Source organism: Synchiropus splendidus, chromosome 1 (genome assembly GCF_027744825.2).
Source record: "Synchiropus splendidus isolate RoL2022-P1 chromosome 1, RoL_Sspl_1.0, whole genome shotgun sequence".
Lineage (NCBI taxonomy): Eukaryota > Metazoa > Chordata > Actinopteri > Syngnathiformes > Callionymidae > Synchiropus > Synchiropus splendidus.
Window position 1 is genome coordinate 42,294,675 of NC_071334.1, and position 12,104 is coordinate 42,306,778.

General features: G+C 41.0%; 1 protein-coding gene across 1 annotated transcript; it reads left to right on the forward strand.

Moving 5' to 3' along the window:
- The first annotated feature begins 4,295 nt into the window (after positions 1-4,295).
- On the forward strand, positions 4,296-7,170 carry LOC128759452 (leucine-rich repeat-containing protein 3-like). The gene is made up of 2 exons (XM_053866407.1): positions 4,296-4,420; positions 5,776-7,170. Exon 2 carries the CDS (start codon positions 6,016-6,018, stop codon positions 6,799-6,801), a length of 786 nt encoding a protein of 261 aa, XP_053722382.1. The 5' UTR covers positions 4,296-4,420; positions 5,776-6,015; the 3' UTR covers positions 6,802-7,170.
- The last annotated feature ends 4,934 nt before the right edge of the window (positions 7,171-12,104 follow it).

Genomic DNA, 12,104 nt, shown 5'->3' on the forward strand with positions numbered 1-12,104 from the left:
GCACATGCAAACAGCCTTGTGCAATCCAAAAAGCTCACAAACCACCTCAGTTGTAAACGTACACACGTGTCTCGAAGTTAACCAGTCTTTGTCTTGTCTATGCATTTTTGGCTACTTTCTTCACTCACGTTGACAGGAAGGCTGGTGCTCCCCCCTGTGGCCAATAGTCGTATCTTCTACAGCATGGCTCTTATGAACAAATGTTGCCAGTTTTAACCAAAATATGTGCTTATACAAGTTATACATGTGAGTTCTAATAAAAAAGGATCTGCTTAATGACCCAACATGAACCTTCTCATTCACATATTCATTTTACATCAGGGGTTAACCTCCTTCACTCTAACACCGTGACCTTCCTCCGTAATCCAAACCACCTGAGTCTGGCCTCCCAAACTTGAGCTGTCTCTCTGACACACCATAATTTACAAACTAGAGAGCGCACCTGAACGTGACCTGCACCCACGAAATCTAAGAAGGAAATAGATTTTGTGTATACATAAGCTACACTGCTCCATCACTTCTGAACCTATTTTTAAAATCAAGTCCAGCATCAAGACAGAATAATTGTTCAATTGAAATTACAGGCATTTATTTTTCGTCAAAGTGCTCTGTGTGTTTTCCTGGTACTTTCCTGCGGCAGCTGAGACCAGCTGTGGAGGCAGAGCTGCAGGAACCCCCGGAGAAGTGGCTTGGAAAGTCATGTCATGTTGTGGTAATTTCATTGCTTTGACAGTGTTCAGAGCATGTGAAAAAGAAGCAGCTCACAGTCTGGAAATGAAAGTACTCACTCCTAATCTTGTCCTTCCTCGTCACTCCCAATGAAAACCTGAGAGTCTTTAACTTTGTACTCTGTTGATTTGTGCCAGAGCTACTGTTTCTAACCCACATATCATGGCAGATTCCACTCCTGTGCTATCAGGCTTCAATTTCACTCTTGCTCCCACTTCTCTGTCACAGATCACTCCTGACAATCATCTTCATTGGTTCCAACTTGCCTGCCTCTTCAAGTCACAATATCATGTGGAGTCATCCTTTCTGTTGTTTTCTGTAGATCCACAAAGGCACAGTGCGACTCTTGACCTCTATGAACATCCCCATGAGCAAACAACATATCTGTGGCATGAATTCCTTTTCCTTTCCCGCACCTTAAGGTGTGACTCATTCATTTCAGGTCTATTCTTCTCTATAAGGCATTATGTTCTCATAGATGTCTTCTTTTCAAGATTCTGCTTTGATTAAAGATGGAAAAGCAAACAGTAGCCTCCATTCACACTACATTTTGATTCAACAGCCTCCTACTATGTTACAAAGACCACAATACAATAAATACCCCCCGGGGTTTTATACAGGATTTTATTTCAGGGCACTCACACTGCAAAAGATTTCGTTTCAGGATTAAATCCACAGCTGAGAAGATCCTTGACTCTGTCTTTTACTGTGTGCAGCAGAGCAACAGAACAGACAGAAACAGGTTTCGTGGAAAGCAATTTGTTTTCTGCTGCAAAGGACAGATTGTGAGTTTTGTTTTGGATGAGAGCCAGGAAAGTGTCAAGGAAGTTGACTGAGATGTTGCATTTGAGGCAGCACTTTGTGTTCAGCAATCTGCTCACAACACTAATTCTCCATTTCATCCATTCAAATGTCATTGAATCCCAATTAGGGGGAGGTACAGCAGAATCAGAACCAGAGCCTGAATCATTTAGAAAGATCCCCTATAATAATAATCCCTAATAAGTTGCTTTTCGATCTTAAAAAAATAAATAATTTTGCATGATAGAAATAATCTCTGGAGAGGTAACAGCTTTACTTCCTGTTAATTAAAAAAAACAAAAAACAAATCTGTAACATGTAACAGTCACTGTCATTTATGAAGTAGGTTTGTGCCACGAACTAGCCTAAAAAAAGAGTCAGACCCAGAGGCCACCCGCGAAGTGAAACACAGCAGCACTGCTTGATGATGTGGCATTCTTAGAATGTCACTTGAAAGACTTATTCAGTGGAGATTGTGACCTAAACGTTCGGTAGCTCAAACCTTTGAATTGATTTACGTCAGTTCAATATGACAATCGCTCAGTGGATATTTTTAACTGTTACACAGGACATTAAATTGTTCCTCTAAGACTTTTCATCAAGTCCCAGCATAAAAACGCTCCGTCTGCTCTCTGCAGCCTTCACTAAAAGAGTGGTGGTTGGCCCACATCCATCGCATACTCCGGTATGGACCATACACACAACCTTCTCAATGTGATAATTCAAATGATGGTGAGGACAGAGAGCAGTGTCCGATGGGGTTACATCACGGTGCGACAACACCAGGAGTTCGATTAATTTTGAACAGCGTCATAAAAGTCAATGTCAGCTTGTCTCTGCAGCAGGAGGGGCAGTGCTGTGCTGCTCCAAAGAGACACCACAATGTCATCAGACCAAAACTTATACATATTCTTCTCAATGTTGAAGTTGATCTATACAGTCAAATGAAGCGTCCTGGCAGTCAGAGAATGAGCTCCAGAGATTTGGCTCCGTTCCATGTCATTGGGATCTTGGGAAGGTCTTTGAATGCGTTTAAGATGGTTTACTAGGCGGGACTAGGGCCAAAAAGATGACAGAAGATGTGGGAGGAATGGTGTCCAAGTATCACCAGAAACTGCTACACAAATCTTTCACTGTGGCAGTTTTGGTGTTGTTTTTGTCATCACGTCTTGTGATTTTTGGGCACCATAGAATGAGGTGGGAAGACTCCACAACGCTCCATTGGTCAATATAATCGATGAATCTTTCAGCCAAATTGACAGGGCTGCTCTCGGCTGCCATTTAATCAACAGATGCTCCTCACCGCAGCAGTCAGGTGGGTTTTTACTGAGCGATCCAGCAGGAGCTATACCCAAGAGGTGTTTCATCAGCGTGGCTGTGACAGAATCAGGAGGACAGTGGGGACTGATGTTTATGAAAAATGACAGAGAGACACACAATAGGTCATTGATGCTGTGAGAGGAGAAAAAAGGCAACAGAAGGTCATTGATGAATATTGGGCCTGGAGGCATCCCTGATGATCTCCAGAGTGGTACCTAACAGCATTGAGAATGCAGAGGGTTGTGGGTGTGATTCTGATTTAGACTGAACCCGGGTCCTCTCTGAGCGTGTGTGGCAGGGTGACAGCTGACGGAGTGGTCCAGTCCACGTGTCGCTAGGCTACCATAGGGTGGCATATATGGGTATGTTTCATGATGATTCAGTCGCACAAAAGAAGAAAAGAAAGAACTGAACTCATGACGCATTTGGGTAGACTCTCGTGTTCTGTAGGTCACGTTTATAGTCACCACAAATGTATCTCATTCTAAGTTCCTGTCCACCGTGTCACATCTCATTTTATTGTGCAATAGTTGAAACCCAAACATTGGAGAGCGTCAGCTGCTTTTAAAAGTGTGTGTATGTGTGTGTGTATGTGTGTGTGTGTGTGTGTGTGTGTGTGTGTGTGTGTGTGTGTGTGTGTGTGTGTGTGTGTGTGTGTGTGTGTGTGTGTGTGTGTGTGTGTGTGTGTGTGTGTGTGTGTGAGGGGTTGAGGGGTTATATAATTTGGAATAAGAGTATTAGCGACACAGGCTTCGGATACATATTTTTCTTTTTAAACTTCTATAGATATTGAACTTTTCTCATGAATTCCGCTTAAGTGAGACTTGTAGTCCACTGCAGGCCACCGTAGTTCAAACTGCTTGCACTGTGTGACTGAGCCAGGCTAAAGGAAGTAACATATCTATTTCTTTCAAACATAGCACTGTATTTTTTTTTGTCTCAGTACACATGGCCAATGTGGGACGCGCGGTCTCCGCACTAGCGCTGGATCGCTCCCGTCACTCTCCTGCTGTTTCTCTCTCGGTGCACCCGCAGTCCCCGCGTGCGCTTCAGAGACGCCTCCTCTCCGACCGATCACGCGCGACTCTTGCACAAAATGAGAGGAATAAGGAAGAAACTTGACGTCAAAAAGTGATAATCGGGGTCGGGAGAAAATGAACCCCCTCCCCCTTCTCGAAACTGACGCCTATGCAAATAGTGATCTATTAAAAAAAAGTTAATGCGTATTAACGTTGAAAAGTAAAAATCTATACCTTGGGAAAATAGTTATTGACAGGGAGATGAGAGTTTCAAAAGAGACGAAGTGATGTCGGAGTCTGACTTGTGCTGCACAGCCAGGGAACCCTTGTGACGCCTCTGCTGTGCCACCGTGTGCGCGCCCACACACACGCACACGCACACGCTGACACATGCGGCTGCTCCTGCTGCAAAGCTACACCGATGGAAGGAGCCTGATGGAAGTGTTGGATTTGGACGAGCTGCATTCCCCTGTCAACAGCAGGGGAAGATGATTTCTTCAGCTATTGAATGTCACTTGAGACTTCAGTGAGCAGAACCAGCCTGACTTGAGGTATGTGCTGCCTTTTATGTTTCTCATATTAACACTTTGCGGATGACAACAGCACAGCTACAAAAAACAAAAACTGATGACTGAAACTTATTTTTGGCATGTGTATAATTATCCACTGACTTTCCCAGCACCCTTTCTGTTCTAAAATCATTTTATTAATAATGATAGAAAAAAACTCTTCATCTTCCTTGTACATTGGAATTCAACTGACTGTAGAGGTTTTTTTCCTAAAAAAAAAAAAAGCCCCCCTAAAAACTGTGCTTCCTACAAGTATTCAAAAGCGCTATCGGAAATTAAATCGTTCCGAGGCAGAAAGTTTTTCTCTCAGCATCAAGATATGAAAGCTGCTTTCTGCTTATCACCGCTGCCTCATGCTGCTCTCTAAGACTTTTACTGAAGACACGTCATGAAAAACATTAGAAATCAGCTCCAAAGTTCACATGAAGCATGGTGATGAGCTCGCACCTTATGGTTTGTCATCTTCCCGGCACGACAACTGTCCACTGAGGGGAGCTGAAAAGCTCTATTGTTATGATAATCATGAACTTTACTACCTTCGCCTCCCAGGAGAAAGCAGTTGGGGATTGCAGGGTGATAAGGAAAATTGACTTCAGCAAGACAAGTGTTAGCAATTTCTTCCACAGCCGCATTTTGAAAACATAAATGTACATGTGAGCTGAATGTTTCTTGAGCTTGTCTTCACCTTTTAGAAATACTGAAGTCCTCAATATGTTATATTATTGGTAAACTGCCTACAGTTGAAATACAAAACTATCTTGTGGATAAAGACATAGAAGTATAGAAGAATAGTGGCTACTTTGCTTTATTTCATTCACAATTATAATTCAGTTTTCTCCTATGATCGAATACAAACGATCTCATTTACCTTCTGAATAATTCATGATATTATAACTTGTGAATTTCAATCTGTGTATGATGTACGAAGGAATATTGACTGAACTGTATGCAATGTAATAATAAAGAAGCCATGTGATATGATAGTAACAATTATACTATAGTATAATTATACTATATTATACTATAATTATACGAGTTATATAACACTATAACTCGGTAACACATACAATGTAATAAAGGAATGACATTGAAATGATTGAAATAATCATTCATTCATTAAACAGTGAAATGCAAGTTCAGATTGTTCAAATTCAGATGGCACAAATTAGGATTTGAATTATAAAAAATAAGGGGCATTTTTTTCTTTTTATTTTCTAATTTTTTTTTTTTTTGGAAATGCATTTACGATGAAGCCATTAAACAATGTGAAATTAAATCTAACCCATTCATCTCCACCTGACAGGGAGCAAAATAAACATTTAGTTTTCCTCCCTCAGGTTCGTCGCTGAGACGCTGCGCCGCTGTGAGCCAACTCTTCAGTCATCCTTCTCTCTCTTCACATGGATAACATCGACAGCACAGCTGACAGACACCACATCTGTCTTGCATCCCAACCTTTGGACTCTTCTCCGTTAATGTTGGATCAGGTCAGTGGAGTCAAACGATGACTGATGATGTGTGGCAGTGTCTTGAAAAAAGCCTGGATAATGAAACTTTAGCCATTACCGGCAGGACTAATGGAGGCCGACCCAAAGTGCAAGTTGTCCAATAAATCTCCAAGTTCTTTTGGCTCAGTGCGAACTTACTGGTTAGTTTTCATGATTATGGGGGCGAACGCTTGCCCCAAGAGCTGTCACTGCTCCGACCGCAGCGGCCTGGTGGTGCAGTGCACCGGCAGGAATCTTGAGACAATCCCATCCAACTTGCCAGAGGACACAGTTGTTCTCCTGCTCTCATCGAATCGGATCAAACACCTCCCTAAAGAGGGCTTTGCGGACCTCCGCCGCCTCAGGGAGCTGCACTTATCTCATAACGACATTGAGAGCTTAGAGGTTGGTGCCTTTGATGGAATCGCTGACGGTTTAAGGATTTTGGATTTGTCCAACAACCACCTCAGCAGCCTCCCCAAGGACACGTTCACTAAACTCAACGCAAAGGTCCGCTTGTCCAACAACCCATGGCACTGCGAGTGCTCGCTACAGGAGGTTCTGCGGGAGCTGCGGCTTGACCCGGAGACGGTCAACCAGGTTAGCTGCTACACAGCAGTGCAGGAGGAGTACGTGGGGCAGCCGGTCATCCAGGTGCTGGACTCTGGGATCAACTTTTGCAACTTCCACCAGAAGACCACCGACGTCGCCATGTTTGTAGCCATGTTCTGCTGGTTCTCCATGGTCACCGCCTACATCATTTACTACATCAAACACAACCAGGAGGACGCCAGGCGCCACATGGAGTACCTGAAGTCTTTACCAAGCATCTCAAACAACAGCAAAGACTATGACACAGCCAGCAGCATCTTCTAGCTTTCCTCATACATCTGAGAGTATTCAGTGAGTAACCAAGCAGCACAATAACAAACATCACTTCCCAGAAAAAACATTAGCTTCTCAAAGATTTGATAAATATACATGCCCAAAAACCCTTAACAATAGTGATGTGTTGTTGAGGTATCATGAAACACTGTCCTCATTTTCAGGGGCCACTACATGCCGCTGTTGGTTTAGAAACGGTGTGAAGTTTCATTAATTTAGTCGGTCCATAGCGGACACTGGCACCTGGTGACCTTTGAAAATCAGAACACCATTTCATGAAACGCCATAAATCCATCAAAACTGTGTCATGAAACCCACCCATCACTAACCAAGAAATATAATAATTTCACTTCATTAGAATGTTTTCTGACTGGTTAAATAACGTCTTCATGAACAGAAATCAGATCAAACTCTCTGGTAGTGATGGCTAGATGAGGTATCATGAAACAGTATCGCATACTTATTTTCAGAGGCCACTGGATGGCGCTCTTGGTTGAGAAATAATGTCAGGTCTCACTGAATTACTTGTTCAAGTACAAACATTTTGCAGCAGACAGCGCCATCTGGTGGCCTCTGAAAATCAGGACACTGTTTCATGAAACCTCATCTACGCATCACGACTCTCTGGTGACACAACTGTATTGTAGTCTCGACAAAAGATGTAGATGCATTGTTTGGTGCATTTCTTAACCTTGACATTTCGACTGAATCCACAAAAACAGTGCTGCTGGTGGATAGCACACCAGAGGAGCGCATGAACTATGAAATGTCATACTTCAAGCAGAATTTGATTAATCTCCTCCAGTCTGTGTGGAGTAATTCCAGCATCACTATTAACTAAAGCAAAGTTTTACTTCCTTGAATTTTATTAGAGACATTAATTATCTCAGGGGTAGTCTCAGGTCAGAGCCAAAAACTAGTCTCATATGTGAAATTATTTTATCCCAAAGAGTAATCCTGGAGGGGTAAGAGGTCACAAACATGACCGTGAGTTTTGCAGGGAAGGGGTTTGCGAAGAGGAAAGATTAAATATCTTCATTTAAATCATAGAATACTTGGGTTTAATACTTTAATACTTAATACTTTGGCCTTATTACTACAATGTTTCATCAACCCTGCACCACTGTTTCATGATACCTCATCTACCTCACAAGCGTACAAGAATTTGAAAAAACAAATCCAAAACTAATTGCACCAAAAATCAGAAGGACTGACCAAGACTTGGTGTTCAAACAGAGGTAATAAATATGAAGAAATAATATCTAAAATTCTGAATACAAGATAGATTTACTTGAGCAAATCATGTCACGCATTATATCCACATTGATACATATATAAATGAGCAATGTGAGGAAATAATTATTTCTGTATTTTTTTAAAATTATTTGTTAATTATTACTTTTTTACTCCTTTATTCTTTGCACACAGATTATTAAAATATAAAAATATGAATCCAGCACAATTGGTGTTACTGTGTTAAGGGACTGAGCCCCAAATTATCCTTGAATGTTTTCATTTAAATTCAATACTTAATATAGTAGGTTAGGTTTCATTTGTTTTTTGTTCTGTCATTCTTTTTATTTATATATGTATTTCCCAAGATGCTGACATCTTCCACACAGTTTTCTCATCGTATGTGTTAGTGGTATCAGGGAAATGTTATACTAAATGAGTTAGAAATAAACCAGTTGACCAGTTGCTGTGCTTATCCCTTCTAGGCTATAAAACCTTTCCTCCATGTTGTTTTCACAGCAATAGAAAGGTGTTAGAGTTACTTAATGAGAGCTGGAGTAACATCAACTGAGCCGCTAACAAAAAGTGGCAGTAAGTATGCTATGTGCTATGAGCTTGTAGAAGAGAGCCAGCCACCACCAGTCAGTCACTCTGAAGGGAGAATGGACGTCCTCCCAAAACTCCCAGCGGCAGTGGGCAGGAGTTTTGATTTTCCTGTTTGCCTAGTAATGTAATTGTTCCACAGATACAATTCTAAAAATGCTTCATCACTTTGTCTCTGTTACGTATGAGGTGCTTTTATGACGACTGTGAGAAATGAAAAGGTGATTAAAAATGCCATTAAAAAGTTTCCACATCCATCCCAATAAATGCCTTCTGCTGTTGAGAAACCTGAAATGCTCCAAATACAGAGCTCATCTATCTTCCGCTGCACTGGGGAAGGAAGCAGAATATGAATTTTGATTCCCTGACCCAAACTAGCTTCGCGGTAACGGTTCATGTTCATAAATCCAACGGCTCATTCATATCCTGGTACAGGCATCCATCAGTTTTCGGCTCATTGCCATGCAAGTGTGTGTCCTTTTTGACTAAAGTTACCTTCAAAGTTTCAGGAAAAACATGAGTGGTTCATCTGTGATTTTGCTCGTTCTTAGTTGTGTTTGCAACAAACCTAAATGAAGATGCACAGTTTCTGACTTTGGGAACCAAAGACAAGCAACTGTGTGCTTGCCGGAATCATTTCAATAAAGAGAAGACTGATCATATGCAGCAGTGATGTTCAGGAGAAAGAAAAAGTCACTCATGGCGTTCCTCAAGGTTGCTCCTGGGTCCCCTACTTTTGTCATTCACCAGAACAGATGACACCAACCACGTCCTGCCTCTCCCCAACAGACCTACGAAGGGAATCAGGAATGTGAAATATTGGCCTCTGTATCTTTGAAATGTGTGTCTTTTTCTTTCTATTTGTTTTCTAGTGTCCTTACGACTCTTACAACTCAGAATGAACAAGCAGGTCGAGGGGGGAAGAGCCTATTTCAACTCTATAAGACAAGAGATGGTTCCGGGTACAGATTGCAGACACATGTTGTGTGTGTGAGTTGAGAACATTCATACTTAGGGCTCCCTGAAGCTTACTTCCAACCGCTGACCTTCTTGCTGTCAGGCTGCAGCTCTAACTGCTGCTCCACTGTCCTGCCTTGAATTTCCTCCTCTATCAAAAAGTAGATGTAGCACTCTAGTTTGATCAACTCTTACAAGTGTCAGTTTCAAAGTCACTCCAGCAAAATTGCATTATTTCTGGTGTAATATGTCTAATGGAGAGTTTCAGCTGCCGCACTTATGTGTGTTTTAATGTCATTGTGTGAAAATGGGCCTCATTTAATTGGATCAAAGGCTATGAGATCCAGTTAAACCCATATTTGCCATCAAGCAGAGTGATATTTTTCATTTCATGACATTTTTCATAATGGTGCTGCAGGCCACCACCTTTGTCCTCTGCATTGTGTCCTTCAGAAGTATGAGTGCACAGTGGCCTTAGTCTACATCAAGAGTTAGGAGTGATCTTTGCAGTTGCAGGCTGATCTCAGAGCAAGGAAATGGATCCATCTATGAAAGTACTGAGATAAATTTTAGAGGAAAGACAAGGATGCATCTCTCTGAAAGGGCATCTCTTTGATTTGAGCGATTTAGCTGAGTAGAAAAGTGACACTCCAGCATAGATCAGAACATTAAAGATGGAATGCTTCCATCCAGCTTTTGGCGTCATATTTTAGATTAGAAGGTGACCTTTACTCCATAATCAGTTATTCCCGCGGATGATTTCTGGCTGGTTGGCAGGCAAACCGCAATTTTTTCCTTGTTTATCACATTTTCACTCGCTGAGGAAAGTGACAACGATGAGTAGAGGAATGATTGGAGGACGTCAAACGCCAGTGTTTTGATTTTTACTTACAGAGTGACTGTCAAAACAATTTTTACAATCCCATAATCAATATATTCAATAAAAATAAAAGGGTCTTATTATCTAAGGGTATTATCTTGCAGCACAGCGGGAGCATTTTTAACCAGCCACTCCTCCACCATTTTCTTTGTTTTTCGTTTGCCATTTGTTCACTCGGGGTCACGGTTGGCAGGATGATGTTGCGTAAATGATTGGACGTACGTCTGTATCGTGACCACTAACCATCAGAGCAACAAGACAATGGTGATATTTTAAGTTTTATTTATACCAATTTCTTTTAATGCTCAAACATGTACATGTATTCTGTGACGGTAATCCACTTAAATTCATTACGATTTTACGTACGGTTTAAAGTTGTTAATGCTGCTATTTTGTGTCGTCACCATAATACATTCCACTCCATCTCTACTGTACTGCAATGTCAATAAATCATCCTTGAGTCCACAAGTTGTTTCGTTCACTGAATGATGATTTCCTCTCCGTCCACTGAGACCGACGTCACAAGAAGCTCAACCAGCAGAGTACAAAATTCGCCACGTTTAATATGTGTTTTTCGTGTGTGCATGTATATGGGGCTAGAATGGGGCCAGCTTACATTGGCATTGAAAAAAAATTGGCTGACAAAAAGAATATAGGAAAATTGAAAAATGGAATATTGGCTGAAATATTTTTGTATTGAGGTAGAAAACCAGAATGTACAAAAATTAAAAATAAGAATAGATTTCTAGATTTAATTTTACAGCCAATGCTCTTTTTTTTCTGCCAACATTCTTGTTTTCAATGACTATATTCTGTTTTTCCGCCTATATATTTTTTTTCAATGTGAAATTAGGTTTTTGTTTTTATGTTTTTAGAGTTGATAAAAACATGTAAACATAACGTAGTTTGCCATCGTCATCAGTTTAATGAAATAGAAAGTTGAAAGTATAATTTAAACTAATTAATAATAATCCATCGTATCGTCATTGGATTGACAGATAAAGGAAACAATTAATTTCAACATCATTTTTTCATGTAATAAAAATGAATTTGACACCCGCTATCTCCTTCTTACGGACCTGTTCTCAGTTTCTCGTGTCCCGAACGATCATCTTGAGCATGGAAAAGGCATTTCTGAGGCAAAACGCCGGAGAGCAGCCTGAGGTTGTTTGTCTCAGGGGAAAGAGGATGAATTGTTTGTGTTGAATTATTGCCCATGTGGGAACCTGTACAGGCCATAATAACCTTTTTACAATCGAGGACATTTGTCAAGCTGCAGCAGCTTCTCAGTTGAAAAACAAAGAGTTGGATTCAGTCTACGCAGTTTTAAAAAGCCAAGCTGATGTGCTTCTGCAGGGGCAGCTCTTTAATCCCCACAGGGTTTATTTAAGTTTATACTTAATCTTGTATTTCTGCTGATCTCGGGTCAGAGCCTCAATGTTTTTTGCAGAATAGCCAAAAATAAAATCTCCTCTGCGGGGGTTTCTATATAGCCGCAGGCTGTATTCATGTATGCAAATGCAGATATATTTCTTTTTTATTTGTCTCTCAATAGAGTGTTAGCTGAGAAGGACACTAACTATTACACATATTAATAACCACCTCACATATTTTCTCAATG